This window comes from Salvelinus namaycush, chromosome 2 (assembly GCF_016432855.1).
Source record: "Salvelinus namaycush isolate Seneca chromosome 2, SaNama_1.0, whole genome shotgun sequence".
Lineage (NCBI taxonomy): Eukaryota > Metazoa > Chordata > Actinopteri > Salmoniformes > Salmonidae > Salvelinus > Salvelinus namaycush.
Genome location: NC_052308.1, coordinates 21609957 through 21632224, shown reverse-complemented (window position 1 = coordinate 21632224; position 22268 = coordinate 21609957). Strand labels below are relative to the sequence as shown.

General features: G+C 41.4%; 1 protein-coding gene across 9 annotated transcripts in view; it reads right to left on the bottom strand.

Annotated features, from left to right (window-relative positions):
* LOC120060082 (forkhead box protein P1-B-like) overlaps positions 1-22268 on the bottom strand; it is a 236240-nt gene that overhangs the window by 50524 nt on the left and 163448 nt on the right. For 7 of the 9 annotated variants that reach the window (XM_039009214.1, XM_039009198.1, XM_039009147.1 and 4 more), the window contains 2 exons: positions 310-447; positions 1-89 (listed from right to left, as the gene is read on the bottom strand). The exon at positions 1-89 is cut by the window's left edge and continues 1 nt beyond it. In XM_039009214.1, coding sequence (XP_038865142.1) covers positions 1-89; positions 310-447 — 227 coding nt within the window. The remainder of the gene's footprint in view (positions 90-309; positions 448-22268) is intronic. The other 2 variants (XM_039009205.1, XM_039009190.1) reach the window with 1 other exon arrangement.

The following is a 22268-nucleotide window of genomic DNA, read 5'->3' as shown; positions in this document are numbered from 1 at the left end:
TCTTTACTCTGCTTGCCCGCATGTTGCTGCTGGAGGAGCTGGAGGTGGAGCTGTTCCTGCTGCTTCTTGTAGAACTCTTGGATTTGCTGCTGCAAAAGACATGGGAGCTACGTCTGAGTGACAGCTCACCAACCAATCAATCAGGGCCAAGCTAAACTCAGCAGTGGGCCGCGGGGATACTTTCAGCACTCTGGCTGTTCTCTATTTGATAGAGTCAGATGTTCAGAAGGAACGCCAGTGTACAGTATGGTGGTTGGTGTGAGGATGTTGATGTGTTTTATGGACAGTATGAATGTCCCGTGTGTTTACCTGTTGTAACATGAGGGCCTGTTGCTGCTGCAGGAGCACCTGGAGCTGCTGAGGGCTCAGGACCTGCTGCTGGAGTATCTGCTGCATCTGCTGAGGCGTTATTACCTGGGGTGTCATCATAGCCACTGACACTGGAACCTATGAGAGAGAGAGAGAGTGGGGGGGGGGGGGGGGGGTGGGCAGAGCAGTCACTAACCTGGTCTACTGAGACAGTGGTGTGGTATATGACTGACATAGCCAGGATACATGTTTTATAGGACTATATGACCACAGCAAAGAAAGTGAGCTGGAGGACAACAAGCAGAGACAGTATAGACTACAGCAGCTCAACCAGACCACTTGTCAGGAGTTACACACACTATAACAGCCACTGAAATGAGAGCCCAGGATAAATCCTCAACCCCTCTGGTCTGTACTGGAGAAATCACCTGGAGTGTCATCACAGCAAGAGATGCTACACCCCCTGAGCAGTAATGACACGATACTAGACACAGGAGTAATGACAGGAGATGGCCTGCAGTAAGCCTGTGGAAACTCTACAACAGCCCCCCCCGACCTTCAGCACAACAGCCCTGTCCAGACAGACACACACAACCTAACACTAACAGGCTGTCCAAGGTTTGATTGTTTCTGTTGAGGTGATCTGCTACTACACCAGCAAATGCAAAGATAGGCCACACACTGTAGGCTACAACGAACCTGTGTACATAAACCATGTCATTTCATTAGAATATTGTCAACGGCAATTTATTTAATGTACAAATAAAGCTGCGGCGCCATGACAGGAGGAGGACACACATACTGACACAGGCCCCTAACTAACTCCAACAGAAAGGTGTGAGTGGATGACTCTTCAAAACAAGTGATTTGTTATGACACTGAAAGAACCCCACAGTTCCCCACAGTTGTCAGGCTGCCTTAATTGCTCCGGCGGCTTTGTGGCTTCTCAGAGTGTCTGGATGCTGCCACTCACTGCTGTGATGTGCCATACCATTAAAAGCCCTTTTCACTGACATCTTAGTGACAAACAGCTACTGAGATGTACTTGATAGCCGTCTCACATTTGCAACTGTTAACATGTCGCGGTGTGTGTGTATGTGTGGTAAACCCGTGCTCTGCGTCTCTGAGGCTGATGTCGCCGGCTGATAGAGCGGACATTAGAGCTGACAGTCAGTCTTCACCAAGGTTACCCAAATTGTACTGTGACCTCATAGCTAATGACGGACCTTTGAAATGTCCATGCATCTCTGAATGTCATTTAGCTGTTTCCAATCTATCTAGCAGGAGAGGCGTTCGCTGGTACACGCTGCATGCATATCACCTGAATCATGTCCCCCACTAGAACAGAAAACAAAAACTAAATGGGTCATAATGAGCAGCTTGTACTCTCACGGCACTGGAAAGTGTAGTAGCGTCAAACAGGACGCGGTGGCGCTGACGCTCTCTGTAAACCTCATTGAGAGCTGCTCCGCGCTGCGAGATTAGAGATGTTTTGTCCTCCTGTAGGGGAAACTCGAGGAGGTCACGCACCACCCAGGACCCAACGCACTTAACATTTCTCCTTTTCAGTGGGAGGCGACGAGAGGATGAAAATGCTATATGAATTCCTCCTGTATTATGTCTTAATATGCAGTCCATCTTGACTTTTTCACATGGCTTGTCCTGTCATTTGCATAGCCAAGACCCCCGTTCCTAATTTCACAGTCATTATGCACTGATGTCCTTTTTTCTCAGCATCACTCATTTTGATCAACTATTTTGAAGGTCAACCGGGCAACATGTCTCGCTACAGTATAAGCCCTTTACGTGATGCGATAGATATAGAACTGCCTCAGCACCACTAACAATTACCTCACACACCAAGGATAAATAATAATGGATCTTCTTTGATGCTTTACATTACATTACATTAGTAAAACTATCTACTTTAGATTTGACATGCTCTACTTTTATTGTCATGTTAGGGCAGTAAATGTAACCAGGGTTATTTTCACATGTAGTTAACCATTTGTATTATGCATCTTTGATAGTACATGTTTTATAGAGTCTAACATAAAGATCCAGCGTAGAAAAATAGAATTAACACTTTTTACACATTTTACACCATTTCACACTTAATAACTGACAATTTCATTACAAATTGGATTGGAATTTCATTAAATTAATTTCATTATTTTTACACCTTGAGCAGCACATCCTCTGGTTCAAGCAGCCTCACACCTTTCTTTGTCATGGAAGGGGGGTCTGGTCCACTGTAACTACCCCTAGACACCAAGGGACGGCAGGCTGAGCCCCGGCAATCGGCTATTACAGCCCACATTTTATTACACATTACTACTGAGGTCATTAGCAGCAAGAAGGAATGTACGGTTCTTACCTATTGATCATTGTAACTACTACCATTTAATCCAGTGTGTTGAATGAGTGAAAATCTGACTGAGACAGGGGGCTATTGAGGGGAAGGAGCACTTTAACTGAAAAATGTGGCCGCTGGCTGGTGTATCATGCCTATTTAACACAAACACAAGACGCCACTCTCCATTTAGAACGCTCTCCATATGGCATACTCACTTATTTCTGGTTAACATCACGACTCCAGATGATGCACAGAAATATATGTACATCTGAAGAGAGTCTGAGGGAGAATTCTCTGTCGGTCTGGATAATTCACAGAGAACTAATACTAGGAGAGTTTCTTTGGGCAGCTACTTGTACACCAATATGTGGGTGTGAAAAAGAAGACATTCTGGGCATGCCAGAAACAGCTGACGTTTATGAATTTCAGTAAGGTGTGGTACTCTCCAGGTGCCTCGCGTATATAAACATTAAACCTGGAACATTCTCACACAGCTGCAGTGTGAGTAACTAACACAATCACACACACACATAAGCATTCAAAAACTCAAACATGCACACACAGGCACTTAAAGTCCATACAGTATGTATGCTCAATAAATTGTAGCGCATGGTTGTACAGTACGTAATTACAACGATATAAAAAAAATTATAAGAATATTTTTAATCAAATATGCAAACTGTGACAGTTTGAATTGTCACAGTACAATCCAAATACAGCAGTAATAGCTCATGTATCTGTCATTATTAAAACGGCAGCTGAACTAACAACAGGCTAGCCACATGTCAAAAATAGAATATATTTACTACACTTTATCCTCAAACAACGCATTTTTCTTTGACTGAGAGAGGTTAGTGTACCAGGCAGCGTCTGATGCCGTGCTGCCTGGAGAACAGAGCAGGAGCATGTTCAGAGTGAAGGTAGGCCACAGCACACAGTGATGGGAGCCTCTGCTGCCTTTAAAGTACACTACGCCAACTTCTCTTTGTGCGTCACCACCGAGAACAAGCATGGAAATGATATTCTAATGAGGAAACATCGGCCACACATCTGACGACGTCGGGAATTCACTGATTCACACTTAATGAAGACGCTCTTCAACCAGCGTTCCCCCAGAAGCCAAAGGTCAAAGCGTGGTGAGAGAGAGACAGAGAGCGAGAGAGAAAGAGAGCGAGAGAGAGAGAGAGAAAGAGAGAGAGAGAGAGAGAGAGAGAGAGAGAGGGGAAGCAGACCCAAGCATGAGACATGAAGCTAGCCTCCCTCCTGGTGATACAGGGGCAATTAAGGAGAATAGAAAAACGAAAAACAAGCCAACTTCAATGAGACCATCGCTGAAATTAAACTAGCCATGAAGGACCAGGTTAGATGAAGAATATTTTTAAACATTTTTTATATCTTTCTCCCTGGTGTGATCTTGTTTTGTAAGGACATCAAATAGAATGGAGAAGTAGAAAATAACAAACCCTTGAGAAATCAGAGGCCTGTTTGATGCTGTTGGTTTACCTTGGCCTGAGACATTTGAATAGTAATGGCGCTCCGTCTTGAATAGCGTATAATCTCCAGCATGAAAATGTCTCCGAAAGGAGTATTTCACGGGAGGCATTGTATTGAAGTGATGCATGAACATAATTAGTCTTCGACAAGATCGGAATGAATTACTCATTCCTCATTGTTCAGGTTTATTGAAATATTGAAGGTGGATAGCGGTTTAGAGAATATGTCAAGCATGTTTTCTCTGATGGAAAAAAAGGATCAACCAAAGACTGTTTCTTATATTGTATTTTTGGTGTATTTGTGTGTATTACTATCAAACAAATATAATAATAATAATAATCATAATAATAATAATAATCTCACAATAACCAATGTATGTAGTCCCAGACTACAACATGCATGACAAAGAACACAAGGAGACAGAGCTAACGTTACCCATCCTGGTTTGGCTAATCTAATTCCTCTCTGTCATCCAAATTCAAGCTGCTTTAAAAAAGTTTACAGTTCAGATAAACTGGATAATCACCGACATATTTTCTGCCCATTTGCTATATATATTCTGCGGGGGGATTGAAACGATACGCAACAACTGTAAAAACAAAACTCAAGATTGCATTTTAATTAACTTTTAAACCACAAACAAACAAGTTTTCAGCAAAGCTGGGCCAGCGTTCCGTAAAACAAACAAACTACACGGGGAAGTGAGCGAGCCTCTCACCCCAACAATAACAGTAGAGCTGAGTGGTGTCATCTCTTTCCCACACTCTGGGCAGCCGCCACTGCAGGTGCCCAGTGCAATGGCCCCCACCCTGACACATGCGTGCACACACACACACACACACACACACACACACACACACACACACACACACACACACACACACACACACACACACACACACACACACACACACACAATTTCCTGTAGTTGGCTGTAGTAAGAGCATATTACTGAATAAAAGGATGATTTCTTTCAGTTTGTCTTTATGTTCCACTGTATTCACTGATAGAGATTGCACTAAAATGATGTGATAATAAAATATGGACACTATACACCTGTATACAAGTATCTGACTTATGTTTCAAAGTGAGTGATAAAAAACGACTTCTTCAAAAACTCTAAGCCCTGAAATCCAACATACTTTTGATCATAAATTATATCTTTTTTTATGAGGCTTTCCATTCCATTTTCACTGATAACATATCTTGTCACTCTTTCTGACCTTTCAAGCACTTACCACGCTAGGTTGAGACACAAAATTAAAACAGGAGATGACAACTCTAGTGCCTACAATAGCACCATTCACCAGCCCATTCACCTTGTCCCAGACCCAGTGGGTGCTACCCCCTCTTCTCATCCTGTGTACCTCCGTGTGCCCGCGATTTATGGTTTATCAGCTCAGCACCATTACGCAACCCTGCGTGCCTTCAGATGCATTATTTGGATCAGTTGAGATTTAATTAAGATCACAGCCTTTAAAATCCCCTTCAAATGAAAATGTACCCAAAGACAATGCCTGACATCCTCATGCAGATTGTTTCCATACTCTGCACACCAGCAACGCAAACCTAATCCTTGTTTCCATGACGGCAGACAAGGGGCCACAAATTGTGTAGGCTTTTTTTTTTTACATTGCTTGTGCTGTTGTCTTTTGTGAGTCAGAAAAACCACGTGGCCAATTCATAATAATAAAAAGGGGAGAAGCCAGCAGCTGGTTCACAGAATGTGTGAAAACCATCCAGAGATAAATCTAGATCTAACACATATGCCTCCTCTTATATCTGCATACAGCCTACTGAATCATTCCACAACTACTTCCACAAAGAAAACATATATTATGTTATTTGAGGAGCACAGCAGTAATTAACACAGTATCACACAATGCTTTCTAGTAGCAGAGCAGGACAGGACAAGTGGCAAATATAGACTAGTTTATTTTGTTACACCATATCACTGTCTATACACCATGTAGCCTAATCATACTGTTAACATACTATCTCCATACTTTGAAATACATAACATCTTTTGTGTTGACAAAATCCACCTATCTGATATAGAGACACTGTGACCAAGAGAAATGAGCAGTAATGTACCTAACGCAACAAAAGCTGTTTTCATGTCAAAACGTTCCTCAATCCAGCGAGGAGTCAGGAGAACAGCAGAGAGCAGCTGGTGGTTTTCTATATCACCGGTCAACTATTCCCACTCACTCACTCACTCACTCACTCACTCACTCACTCACTCACTCACTCACTCACTCACTCACTCACTCACTCACTCACTCACTCACTCACTCACTCACTCACTCACACACACTACAAAGCAGTGGCCACTCCTGTAAAGGATATCCCAGAGCGCTGTGGGCTCTCGCTGGCTGTCGGCTGCCACCATGCCCGCTTCTCTGGGTACAGGGTAATATCTGGTTGCCTATGTCATGGTTTAGAAATGACAGGTGCTGGCAGCCTCTTGCCTTGACAGGCCGTTGCACAAATAATGGCCCTGCCTGAAAGGGCTAATGCACTACTAATGAACAATAAATCAACTTTGATTACAAAATGTCATCCCAATCAGCTCGCACTCCAGCTCTCCCAAACTGCACCCCCAGCCCAGCCAGTGCAGCTGCACAGCATTACAGTGCACACTGGCTGTTTAGGCTTCATTTTCCTCACATCTGATGTTAACCTCCACCGGCCCCTCTGCCAGACAAATTCACCCTCTCTCTCTAAACTCTACCAGTACAGACACACCCTCTCATCGCCGGGGCTGTTCAGACACAGTCTGGAGCTCAGTACAAACATGGCAGAGGGGGTAGAAGGTGAAGACATTAGCCTCAAAAGTGAGGAAAATGTTTTTTTTTAAGCATGTGTTAATATATTAATTGAAAATGTTGTTGTTTTGGAAGACTCTCTCACATTAAAAGTTCAACCAGCACCACAAAGTAAATAACAGTCCTCTGTCTAATATCTAAGGGGTGTTTCATGGGGTTCAAATCTACCACCAGGGAAGAGAGGGAAGTTGGTGTAGAAAGGTTCAACTTTATCTCTCATTTCATTCTCCGCCCCCTTTACTACACACACGCATGCAGGCGCAAGCACACCCACGTATGCATGTGTTCACGTGCGTGTGCACGCACACAAAAAAAAATGTTTCAGGAAAAATGTCAGTTCTGACATTTCAAATGATTGAGTCTGGCTAAAATGGTTTCGTAGTGGCAGTGTCAAATATAGAGTTGTGCCTCCCTCTCCCTTAATTTCAAGTGACAGAGTGAGGAGAGGATCAACCCCCCATCACCTCGCTGCCTCCTTCACTTGACAGGGACACTGTCCATAGCCTGAGTGGGAGCCAGGTCTGACCGGCACACACACACACTCAGCTCACAAACACACACAAACTGTGAATATCTCATGTATAACTAACAGTAAACAATAACAGCATGCCCTAGTGAAGCTGAGGGCTACATGTGCTTGTTAGTAACACACTGGGATGCAGAATATATTAAATAATATGATGTGATAAACAACTTCACAGCTAAAATACAAACATGCCGCACAGCCTTTCCTAGAACTTTCCATATCTTAACAACACATACTGTAGTACCAGAGCCTGATGATCTGGTTAGTACAGTGTAAGAATAAAGAAACAAACATAACTAGAATCCTAACTACAGTATATCTAAACTGGCATATGAGCAACTTCATGTAAAGTGTTACCTTTAAGTAAAGTGTTACTTAATGTAAAGTGATGCCTTAATGTAAAGTGTTACCTTAATGTAAAGTGTTGCCTTAATGTAAAGTGTTACTTAATGTAAAGTGAATCTAAATACACAAAATAATACACAAAACATTTGAACATTTCATTTGTTGAAGGACAATTCAGCAAATGAAAACCATATCTCTGAATGGCATCAGCAACTATCAGCAGGTAAACACAAACATCTAAACAACACATAGCCTATCTTTAAAAACACAGCATCTCCCCACAAATCACTAAATACTTGTAGTGTAACAGCCTTCAGGGAAAGCCTGTACTCTGTCCCTATCTACAGAACACACTAAAACCTGGATCCATTCTCTCCTTAAACAAACTGCATGACAAAATTAACCAATTACAATGATAGAACATCAACAACAGATAGACAAAAGCCCCCATCTTTTCCCTGGACAAATGACATTGTCAAGTTTTATACAAGAAAGCTGGCAAAATTGCAGAATCAATCATATTGACAAACCTGACAAACTCCATTTAGCTGGCAGGGTAAACAGAGATCTGGGCCGTGCAGTGTGGAGTGGAGCGGAGAGGAGCGAGAGAGAGAGAATGAAAGGCAAAGAGGCAGGCAGAGAGGCAGGCGGACACTGCTGTTCTGTGGCGTCTCCAGGCTTCCTCGGGATACAGACAGATTGCACGTGCAAGGTTGCTCCCTGGCTGACAAGATACAAAACTACCCAATCAACCACGCCCTTCTCCACCAATCACAACCAGCCCCCTAAACATAATCAATTCAAATGGCCTACAGAATAGGGAGCCTCAGGCTGAGCTGCAGGTGAACCCATGCCTTTGTGTGGGGCCCCTTTGAAAAAAAATACACAGTTGACGGCTGTTAACCCTTTGACCTATTGAAACAATGGATGCCTAAAGAAAAGAAGCCCTTTAATTAAACAACAGATAAGTAAACACAGCTATACAGCTATACAGCTGAAAGAAAGAAACTAGCCTGCTATCAGACACTTTATTGTTCTGGTAAATGGAATTGTTTACAGCGTCAGGACAAAGAGTCAAATTCACTTTATATTCTGAGAACAACAAACAGCCAACAAACAATTGAGATGCTTTGCTGATTTTTTTATTTGTATTATTATTTTGTTTGTTTGTTGGGCAATACCATAAAAAAGCATTTCAGTCTAAAATAAATACTTTTTAATATAAATGTTTTTTTGTGTGTTTTTTTATATTGTTTTATGCGTAAGAAACAGCTTTTCCATTAACTACATAATTTCTTTATTTTTCAAGATATCACTTGTTTCTTTTTCCAGATACCACATTATCTTTTTCCAGATACCACATCTATTTTTTCCTGATACCACATCTATCGTTTTCCAGATACCACATCTATCTTTTTCCAGATACCACATCTATCTTTTTCCAGATACCACATCTATCTTTTTCCAGATACCACATCTATCTTTTTCCAGATACCACATCTATCTTTTTCCAGATACCACATCTATCTTTTTCCAGGGTATCTTTAATATTTTTGCCCTTTGTAAAAATAAGCAAAAAACTCAATGATCTACCAAAATACATGATTTTTCCTCTGATTACTAATATCACTTGTTCTAATACTTCCCTACACAACAGATACTACTCCTGCCTCTGGTGCTATCACTACTACTCAGTCACGATAATAAGAATTAGCTGTCTTAATAGAATCACATGGTTCAACAGCCAGTATATAAAAGAGAACAAGGGGAAACAGGACCCTGCCCTCTACTGGACATCTATGAACTGCACAAGAGAGAGAGAGAAAGGAGAGAAATAAATATACCCCAAAAAACTATTAGACATACATTTTTGCTCTTTTTTGAAATAATAGTTTTTAAACCATGATAAATCTGATTATAGTATCTGAAAATATACTATTTAAAACTATTCAGTTCAGTTTGAGAGGAATCAAAAGGATGAAATACATTCAGACACAAATACTAAGACATTAAAACAAACCTTTAGTCAGGATTAACACATAACTCAGTTAATTAACATGTTAACATGCACAACACATTCAAACATGGCCATAAAAAAAACTGTTCATATCGATGTCCATAAAAGCTTGGCTAAGGATGAAGGAATGCTCATAGAATACGTACATTCCAGAACACAAATAAACACAGTCCATACATACAGTAACAAGCCACTGCCCTCATCTGCTAATAACTAACAACAAGCTTTGTTAAACTGGGTGACCTATATAAATAATTGACTGAGAGACCTCAAATGTCAAAAGTGACAATTCCAATACATATCTTAGTGAATAATTAAGCAGAAGAAGAAAAGGCTCTGTACTTTCTATCTGACACACTCAGAGGGCTCAGACAAAGACGCACGCACGCACGCACGCACGCACGCACGCACGCCACGCCACGCACACACACACACACACACACACACACACACACACACACACACACACACACACACACACACACACACACACACACACACACACACACACACACACACACAGTGATCTCGGCTCTGGCCACTCTTCTCCCCAGCACTCTCCCTGGGGTGGCATGTCGGCATATTCTCAATAAAACACCTTCTCTAAGCAGTAATAGGCCACTGTTCTCATTTCAATGCTCCCAAAGGCCTCATGATAAATTTAGCAGACATACAGTTCAAGCCTCCCCTCTCTCCCCCTCACACTCTACTCTTCTCCTCCTCTGCCTGAGCCTGCACTGTGTACAGTAATTACACATAGGTGTGTATCGATGTGATACATATATATTTCTTCTCCAAACATATTTTATCAACACAGAGAATCATCAATATCCTTGAGCCTTCAGTTTTAACTTTCACCCATCCTCTTCATGATGATCCAGAGAGAATTATTGTGCTTATGACACAGTGAGATGACATAATAAAAGACTCAATTTCCTGCCTGTATTACAGTGAAAGTATGAGTTAACGTCTGGTCGTCTAACTAGGGTTTGTTCTGGGGTTAAAGACAATGACAGCTCCCATATACAAACACAGAGGGTGAACAACATAAAGGGGTGTAGACTAAATTCCTTCTAAGCCATATCAACAAGGGTATACTAAATAACTAGATATGTCCAACTCATGTTACAATTAAAATTTAAATAATAACTGTATTTTTTTAAAGATAAATGGTCAAACCTTATACCAAAAGGAACGTGTAACCTGAACATTTATCATGAGAAAACAAACATTGTTGGGTTCCCTCTGAGAAATGGAAACCATTGTTTACAGACCCAGGCGTCTTCAGACCAGGGGTGTATTCACTAGGAACCAAACAGAAGCAAACGGAATGAAATGGGGAATAACCTACCTGAATTTGCATAAAAGTGTTTGCAACTGTTTGCTATTGTGTACACTATTGATTACACCCCAGGTGAGTGACTTCTCGAACAACAGCAGCTCTATGTACAGTCTTTGCTGGTCTAGCCTATAAGGTGTATCTGAAAAGACAAACTTACTGGAAATTCAGAATCTTTCTTCTGAGTTTTGCGTTTAACTAATGTGTACAGACCTCTTTAACTCCTCTCTCTAACCCCTGACATCTGCACTTTAGCCTCATCTGAAATGAGAAGGGTTATTGGCCAAGGTGAACTCATATTAAGTCATGCCTGTTGCAATGTGTTACAAGGATGTATTATGTTATTGGTTTCAGACATTAAAGAACACATTGTGTAGTCTGTATTTGCTAAATATTTCCTTGAGGTGATATGCCAGCCAGCGCAGAACGAAGTTTGTGTTTCTTTGTGTTCCGTCTGCTGTGGTTTTCACTTAGTCAAAACAAGAACATCTACAGCGATGTGCAACATAAATTCAGGGGGGTGGGGGAATTTTGTGCCGTATTCTTTCATGATTGATTCATATAGAGTTCTTCTTTTGAATCAGACACTATATTAAGAAGTACAGTGCCTCATCATGACATTTTGTTCAGGAAAAAACTAATCCTGTAGATGAATGATGCCAAATGAAATGAGCAGTGGAACTGTCATCTCTATCCTACAGGATTTCTAAAAGACACGTCTGGGAGCTATGATTACATCTAAAAATACTTAGTTAGAGTACATTTTGGGCGCACGAGTGCATCCATGCCAACTATTTGGTATTCAGGAACAAGTCATAGTTACATGATTTACCAGGGTGTGGACTATAAACATGTACTCTTCAGTGCCCAACACAAATATAGATGTACATATATCTACAGATGGTGTCATTCAATTCAGAACATCTCTAATATATGGTTTTAGGAACGTAGACCCTCTCTAAACAGGGTGAGTAGATAACACTAACTGAAACTATCAGTGTACACAATACACTAAAAAGCAAAATTAATCCTAAAAAGCATGCTGGTCAGTTAAGCGTCAGTTATGCTGGTCAATTAAACAGGCTGGTCAGTTATCCCCCTGGTAGTAAAAGTCCCTCCAAGTCAATCTAAAACTTCAGGACCTCGTGTCCCTAGAGAAGCACACAATACAAATAGATGAACAAGTTGTTTTTCGGACTTGTGTTCGTTACTGACGTACTGCTTGTTGTATTGATGTGATTTTCGCCTGGTTTATATTTAATGTGCCTGTTTGTCTGATACTGATGTGTTGATGCAGTTGCCTTGGTCCAGGTCTCTCTTGAAAAATATACTTTTATCTCAACAAGACTAACCTGGTAAATAAAGGTTAATTAAATGTAGAGATGCATGAGTGGATGTTTTTGATATGGCTCTTGGTGTTTATTAATGCTCTGTCCTTACAGTCCATGCATCCACCCATTACCCCCCAAAAGGGGGAGTGAATCATTTCAAAGAACACATGGCTGAAATCAAGATACTGTGGCGGAGAATGATTCAAAGATACAAGATTGGGGGGAGGGGGAGACAGGGAGACAGGGAGACAGGGAGGGGGATAGAGCTTGAAGGGAAACATCAGTCCTCAGAATAAAAAAAGGTCCTGCAAATGGCAGTGGCTTAAAGCCCTGTGTCTGGAGTCCGGAGTCAGACCGACAGTCATCGCATGGCTGAGGCTCACTAACAGGCTGAAACAGACTGCCTGGAAATACAAGGGATGACTTCATTCTGACAGAATGATCCAAACCTGTTTCTAATATATACAGTACACATAATACATTTTTATGATATGACAAGAAAAACAAGCGGTGAAAAAGACATCCTGATCCCTGGTTACACACGGATGCAGGGATCAGCTCTGTGCTGATCATTCCTGGCATATTAAATCACCTCAAAGACAGAGACACACGAAATCATGCACATACACACACGCACAGATGTATGTGATTTGATTTTTAACCTAAAAACAGTGTTCAACTGTGCTGTTGAACCTGAAAAATATTGATGTCTCTTAGGTCGTGTTTACACTTGACACTTACATGCGACTTCTGCTATCAGAATACGAAGATCGCATTGAAAAGACCGGTCTGGACGCACAAAAGTCGCTTTGCGTTCAGATCTGGAAGTGGTCATGGATGCATTGTGTGTGTATTTCTCCTCAGTCTGGACGCAATCAGGCTACCGAAAGCGCATACAGTGGGCAATGTCATCGGCACTCCCACAAGTATCCGTGCTTCTACACCTGCATTGTTTGCTGTTTGGGGTTTTAGGCTGGGTTTCTGTACAGCACTTCGAGATATTAGCTGATGTACGAAGGGCTATATAAAATAAACTTGATTTGATTTGATTTGATATCCAGAAAACGTGTTTTGGGACCGAGAGGGACCTTTCATTATAATGTTGGAGGAAATATGTTCTTAGTGTGTAAATGCTAGCCAGCTAGCTAATAAATAGAAAATATTTTGGCTAGAGTTAAGCTATCCCGTTTGCAATCCCTTTAGCATTGCTTGCTAGCTTTCTGGCTAGCTACAGAGGTTAGCTGGCTAGTTAGCTACAGTAGTTAGCTACTGCCATCAGTTGTTATTTTATTATCATATTTAGCCTATTCCACCGTTTGTAGAATGCATACTGCCATTTGAATATAGCGCTGGAAAAGGGAAACTGGACAGACTGTGGACACTGTAGACACATTTGAATGTACAGTAAGTGTAGATGCATGACTCGTTCGGAATTCCATGATCAGAATACTAAAGCTGCCTGAACTGTGAAGTCTAGACATGGCCTTATAGCACAGTATCTGTCAGAACATTCCCATTTCAATCCTCATTCAACACTAGGAGTAGGCTTGGTTTCTGCTTACTGACCACTGAAAGGATTATCCATCCACTCTGGTCTTGATTGTCTGAACCTGAACGTGTCTGTTTAAAACGAACAACTTGGTTCATTTGGGGTGAGGTTCACAGCTTGGGTGCTCATCACAGAGAGGCTGTGTCCGCCTCAATTGTCCCGTTATCTCAGCTGGCCTTCCTCCGTTTGGCAGGGAGCCAGAGTGGGCCGAGCCCGGGCTCATTGTCACCTCACCTAGCCACGGTAGTGGGCCACGGATAGCACTCCGAACCACAGGGCGGCTGGGCTGCAGGAGGGAGCTCCTCGGAATGCTGCCTCTGATTGCTTTAGAGCGCTGGTGGAGGTCCAGCCGGCAGTCTAATGATTTACAGATTGGAGCACTGTGGTGTACATGTGTCAGGACGATGCCATAGGTCTACTACAAACAACAGTAGCAGAGCAAGCTGGCGGTTTCTCCTCCCCTGTCAGAGAGAGGTGTGGCCCCTGCATTCTGTCACACAACACTCCCCCAAAGACCACAAATGAAGGATATGAGCGGCGGAGGGGAGGGGGCCAAAACTTAAAAGGCTTTCATCATGTAAAACTGAAAATACATTATCTATTGACCTGGAGATGCCCTCTGTAAAACAGAGAGGGGGAGAGAGAGAGAGGTTCACCTGGCAGAAATGTACGGTAGATAATGGGCTCATGTTTTTTCCCGTCTTATTTCTGAAGAATAACAAGCACTGCTCCCTTGATATCATGAATATGTTCAATGCAAAATCTATCAGAGGATGCTGACAAGATGACCTATCAAATGAATCATGATCATTTCATTTAAATATTAAAAGGAAGCCAACGCATCATTTCAGTGAAGAGAGGAAGTCAGGAAACCATACAAAAGCAGTTTCTCTTTTCTTGTTTTCCGTTGCTCGCCAGCTTCAAGGACTCAGCTTCAGTAGAACTAAGAAAGAAGTGATCTTTACAAGTTGCTTTCAGAGAACACACAAAAGATTCAACAAGGGAATTTTTTCAGTAGTCTGCCGCCCTGTGTGACGCATTTGCCTGTGGTACAAACAATCTGTCTACCAAAAATATAATAATTATAAAGGGGGATAGGTTATTTGTCAAGGCCATTAACATGATCTGTTTTTAGTCCAACTACACAAACATTCTCAGGATTGTATTTTCTGACCTGCTAATACTGGCAACTAAAAGTCAACTTTCTTAATGGAGAGTTCATATATAAAAGAGAGGCTGGCTTGTAGCCTACAGCACCTCCCAGTACCTAATAGTACTAGCGACATGAAAAATGAAGGCCCATCAAGGCCACCATCCAGACCTGGAACAGAACAAGTCTAATCTAGGCATTACACTGATGGCACTGGAACCATGTTGACATAACATCTTCAGCCCAGTTGCATGTCACATATTCCAATGTAGGCGCTGGGTGCCTACCCAGGAACCCTTGCAGTGTGGCATAGTTAACTGAGCAGGCTCCAAAGCAATGCCACAAACAAGCCTCTTTTTTCCCCTTCTTCCTCCGCGGTGCGAGTGGACTATCAGCGAGGGTCCGACAGTGTTGTGCCTAATGACCTATTTCTCCACTCCTGATCCTGCGGCTGGCATAATTAGTTACCTGGGGCTGCAATCCAATTTGAAGTGATGACAAGAAAGTGATCCATGAAAAAGTAATAAGTTAAATCCAATTTCAGCCAGCCTCTAATTAAATGCACATGGAACTAATGAGTCAAACCCTACCATTTCACTGATAATGCTAATTAGCGGGGTGGGAGTTGCACGCTCTCGTCCCGCGCCACTGTAGGTGTGAAGCGCGAGGTAAAGTGGCAGAGACTTTTAATTACACGTCATTCTGTCAGTAATTTACTGGCTTTTTGACCAGTTAAGTATGTTAAGCTGCTCTCCAGCCTGCTAACAGCTGTTTGTATGATTTAATATGATGGGAAACAGTAAGCAAGCAGCACATTCAGTATCTAGTCTAGACGTTACATTGGGGGGTTTGGAGATTAAAACACCCCCTCTTCTTGGAGATATAAAACCAAACAGCCATTTCATGCTGATCAAGGATTCTCCTGCTTGGTTTTTCTCTCCCCCTTCTATGCAGGTCATTTTTTTCAGATGTTTCAGATATTATGTGCTTCATTATTTTTGACTTGAATGAAATGATTTGGAGTGAGTCACAGAGCTTGTGCATCTCTCTCTCTCTGTCTGTCTAATGGGGATACTGATGAGATGAATAGGTCTTCACCACAGATAGATCTTCACAGCTCTACACACATCAGGTGGCAGCTCACTGCATATCTGATACAGTTGAAGTTGGAAGTTTACATACACTTAGGTTGGAGTCATTAAAACTCATTTTCAACCACTCCACAAATTTCTTGTGAACAAACTATAGTTTTGGCAAGTCGGTTAGGACATCTACTTTGTGCATGACACAAGTAACTTTCCCAACAATTGTTTACAGACAGATTATTTCACTTATATTTCACTGTATCACAATTCCAGTGGGTCAAAAGTTTACATACACTAAGTTGACTGTGCCTTTAAACAGCTTGGAAAATTCCAGAAAATGATGTCATGGCTTTGAAGCTTCTGATAGGCTAACTGACATCACTTGAGTCAATTGGAGGTGTACCTGTGGATCTATTTCAAGGCCTACCTTCAAACTCAGTGCCTCTTTGCTTGACATCATGGGAAAATCAAAAGAAATCAGCCAAGACCTCAGAAAAAAAATTGTAGACCTCCACAAGTCTGGTTCATCCTTGGGAGCAATTTCCAAACGCCTGAAGGTACCACATTCATCTGTACAAACAATAGTACGCAAGTATAAACACCATGGGACCATGCAGCCGTCATACCGCTCAGGAAGGAGACACATTCTGTCTCCTAGAGATGAATGCACTTTGGTGTGAAAAGTGCAGATCAATCCCAGAACAATAGCAAAGGACCTTTTGAAGATGCTGGAGGAAACAGGTACAAAAGTATCTATATCCACAGTAAAACGAGTCCTATATCGACATAACCTGAAAAGCCGCTCAGCAAGGAAGAAGCCACTGCTCCAAAACCGCCATAAAAAAGTCAGACAACGGTTTGCAAATGCACATGGAGACACATGGCGGCACATGGAGACAAAGATCGTACTTTTTGGAGAAATGTCCTCTGGTCTGATGAAACAAAAATAGAACTGTTTGGTCATAATGACCATCGTTATGTTTGAAGGAAAAAGGGGGAGGCTTGCAAGCCGAAGAACACCATCCCAACCGTGAAGCACGGGGGTGGCAGCATCATGTTGTGGGCATGCTTTCCTGCAGGAGGGACTGGTGCACTTCACAAAATAGATGGCATCATGAGGTAGGAAAATAATGTGGATATATTGAAGCAACATCTGAAGACATCAGTCAGGAAGTTAAAGCTTGGTCGCAAATGGGTCTTCCAAATGGACAATGACCCCAAGCATACTTCCAAAGTTGTGGCAAAATGGCTTAAGGACAACAAAGTCAAGGTATTGGAGTGGCCATCACAAAGCCCTGACCTCAATCCTATAGAAAATTTGTGGGCAGAACTGAAAAAGGGTGTGTGAGCAAGGAGGCCTACACACCTGACACAGTTACACCAGCTCTGTCAGGAGGAATGGGCCAAAATTTACCCAACTTATTGTGGGAAGCTTGTGGAAGGCTACCCGAAATGTTTGACCCAAGTTAAACAATTTAAAGGCAATGCTACCACATACTAATTGAGTGTATGTAAACTTCTGACCCACTGGGAATGTGATGAAAGAAATAAAAGCTCAAATAAATCATTCTCTCTACTATTATTCTGACATTTCATTCTTAAAATAAAGTGGTGATCCTAACTGACCTAAGACAGGGAATTTTTACTTTAAATGTCAGGAATTGTGAAAAACTGAGTTTAAATGTATTTGGCTAAGATGTATGTAAACTTCCGACTTCAACTGTAATTGTTGTATCATTGGACCAACAGGCTTTGAGACAGCTTCTACCCCAAAGCCTTTAGACTGCTAAGTAGCCGTAATTCTGCTAAATAGTTAATTAAATGGTTACCCCGACTATCTGCATTGACCCTATCTTGCACTGACTCTATGCGCACTCACAAGACTATATACAGTGCATTCGGAAAGTATTCAGACCCCTAGACTTTTTGCACATTTTGTTAGGTTACAGACATAATCTAAAATTGATTAAGCCCCCAAAAATCCTCATCAATCTACACACAATACCCTATAATGACAAAGCAAAAACAGGTTGTTAGAAATTTTAGCAAATGTATTAAAATAAAAAACTGAAATATTACATTTACATAAGTACTCAGACCCGTTACTCAGTAATTTGTTGAAGCACTTTTGGAAGCGATTACCCATTCTTCTTGGGTACAACGCTACAAGCTCGGCACACCTATATTTGGGGAGTTTCTCCCAATTTTCTCTGCAGATCCTCTCAAGCTCTGTCAGGTTGGATGGGGAGCATTGCTGCACAGCTATTTTCAGGTCTCTACAGATATGTTCAACCGGGTTAAAGTCCTGGCTCTGGCTGGGAAACTCAAGGACATTAATAGACTTGTCCTGAAGCCACTCCTGCGTTGTCGTGGCTGTGTTCTTAGGGTCTTTGTCCTGTTGGAAGGTGAACCTTTGCACCAGTCTGAGGTCCTGAACGCTCTGGAGCAGGTTTTCATAAGGGATCTCTCTGTACTTTGCTCCTTTCATCTTTCATCTTTCCCTCGATCCTGAAAAACATCCCCACAGATGATGCAGCCACCACCATGCTTCACTGTAGGGATGGTGTCAGGTTTCCTCCAGACGTGACGCTTGGCATTTAGGCCAAAGAGTTCAATCTTGGTTTCAACAGACCAGAAAATCTTTTTTCTCATGTTCTGAGAGTCTTTAGGTGCCTATTGGCAAACTCCAAGAGGGCTGTCATGTGCCTTTAACTAAGGAGTGGCTTCCATCGGCCAGATGGACTCTACCATAAAGGCCTGATTGGTAGTGCTGCAGAGACGGTTGTCCTTATGAAAGTTTCTCCCATCTCCACAAAGGAACTCTGGAGCTCTTTCAGAGTGACCATCGAGTTCTTGGTCACCTCCCTGACCAAGGATCTTCTCCCCTGATTGCTCAGATTGGCCGGGGCGGCCAGCTCTAGGAAGAGTCTTGGTGGTTCCCAACTTCGTCTATTCAAGAATGATGGAGGCCACTGTGTTCTTGGGGACCTTCAATGCTCCAGAAATGTTTTGGTACCCTTCCCCAGATCTGTGCCTCGACACAATCCTGTCTCGGATCTCTACAGACAATTCCTTTTACCTCAGTGCTTCGTTTTTGTCTGACATGCAATGTCAACTGCGGGACCTTACATAGACAGGTGTGTGCTTTTCCAAATCATTTCCAATCAATTGAATTTACCACAGGTGGACTCCAATCAAGTTGTAGAAACATCTCAAGGATGATCAATGGAAACAGAATGCACCTGAGCTCAATTTCGAGTCTCATTGCAAAAGGTTTGCATACTTACGTAAATAAGATATATTTGTTTTAGATTTTTATACATTTTCAAACATTTCTAAAAACCTGTTTTCACTTTGTCATTATGGGGTACTGTGTGTAGATTGATGAGGGGAACAAAATAATTTAAGAATAAGGTTGTAACGTAACAAAATGTGGAAAAAGTCAAGATGTCTGAATAATTTCCGAATACACTGTATCCTCCAAACACCGGCTTCTCGGGCATTATCACTTACATAAACACTTGTCTGGATTTGTGGCTTTCATTATGATAGTTTCAACCTAGCAAAATGTAACATAGCCTACAACATTACAAAGCAGGCAATTTAGCATTTTATTTAGATACTATGGCCAACCAGCCTGTGCTCTTCACAAGATTTGGGCAGAGGAGGAAAAATGGCCCAGCTCTCTTTTCAATGGCTGAGTGACAGGTTGGGCAAGATCTCTGAATACATCAATAAGTTAGAATTTGTATTTCTTCTTTGTCTGTGGGAGAATGTGTAGTACTTCACTATGTACCAAAAACTGTCTGTACTCTGGAATCTTCCATGTAACCTCCCGTGTTTGTTGACCTCTGCTATACATTTTCCAGCCTGACTCGGGAAACTCTTTAGTTTGATCCCTTCAACTTATTTGAATCCTGACAAATGCACACACAACTAAAAGGTCAACATAACTAAAAGGTCAACACAACTGAAAGATGAACACAACTAAAAGGTCAACACAACTGAAAGGTGAACACAACTACAACACAACTGAAAGGTCAACACAAATACAACACAACTGAAAGGTCAACACAACTACAACACAACTAAAAGGTCAACACAAATACAACACAACTGAAAGGTCAACACAAATACAACACAACTGAAAGGTCAACACAACTACAACACAACTAAAAGGTCAACACAACTACAACACAACTGAAAGGTCAACACAAATACAACACAACTGAAAGGTCAACACAAATACAACACAACTGAATGGTCAACACAACTACAACACAACTAAAAGGTCAACACAACTACAACACAACTAAAAGGTCAACACAACTAAAAGGTCAACACAAATACAACACAACTGAAAGGTCAACACAAATACAACACAACTGAAAGGTCAACACAAATACAACACAACTGAAAGGTCAACACAACTACAACACAACTAAAAGGTCAACACAACTACAACACAACTAAAAGGTCAACACAACTAAAAGGTCAACACAACTAAAAGGTCAACACAACTAAAAGTTCAACACAACTGAAAGGCCAATACAACTGAAAGGTCAACACAACTACAACACAACTAAAAGGTCAACACAACTAAAAGGTCAACACAACTAAAAGGTCAACACAACTAAAAGTTCAACACAACTGAAAGGCCAATACAACTGAAAGGTCAACACAACTACAACACAACTAAAAGGTCAACACAACTAAAAGTTCAACACAACTGAAAGGTCAACACAACTAAAAGGTCAACACAACTAAAAGTTCAACACAACTGAAAGGTCAACACAACTAAAAGGTCAACACAACTGAAAGATCAATACAACTGAAAGGTCAACACAACTACAACACAACTAAAAGGTCAACACAACTAAAAGGTCAACACAACTAAAAGGTCAACACAACTACAACACAACTAAAAGGTCAACACAACTAAAAGGTCAACACAACTAAAAGTTCAACACAACTGAAAGGTCAACACAACTAAAAGGTCAACACAACTAAAAGTTCAACACAACTAAAAGGTCAACACAACTAAAAGGTCAACACAACTGAAAGGTCAACAGGACTGAAAGATCAACAGGACTAAAAGTTCAACACAACTAAAAGGTCAGCACAAAGGTAATCCTCTAGAGCTATTATTGAGACAAAAAATGGCCTCTTTAATTACAGATGTAGGATCTTAATTTGAGTCAGTTTGCTACAGCGGGAAAATAATCCTGCGGTAACAGGAAATGTGATTGATCATGTGGATTATAATTCATGGAGATTTTTGTAGGGGTTGATACATTTTTCACTAGGACAAATCAAGTATGAACTTTCTCAAAAACACAATACTGTTAATATAATCGTGTGTTAGTGTGTGTGTTAGTGTATTTTTTCAGTGAATTTATGTCAATCATGAAGCTCATCTGCATTTCCTGCGGTGCAGGAAAATTCTCAGCAATAAAAGAGAGATTAAATTAAGATCCTACATGTGTACCTGTCATTATACCTAGCTGCTATGGGAAAGGGGCTATTAAATGTATATATATATATATATATATATATATATATATATATATATATATATATATATATATATACACACACACACACACACACATATAGAACAGTCCTTCGTATTAATGACCAAATATGCCCTGAAGTCATTTGCAATTTCACACTGAAACAAACAACACCTTCTCGTTCAAACAAAGATACACATATGAGGCGGCTCAAACGGGTGATCTGCTGTAAGTGGTGATCTGCTGTAAGTGGTGAAAACAGTTTCTCCTTGATATTACTGCCCCCATTGAGGGCAGTGATGAAAGAGAGAGCTAGAGAGAGAGAGAGAGAGAGAGAGAGAATGAGCGAGAGAATGAGAGAATGAGCGAGAGAGAGAGAGAATGAGCGAGAGAGAGAGAGAGAGAGAGAGAGAGAGAGAGAGAGAG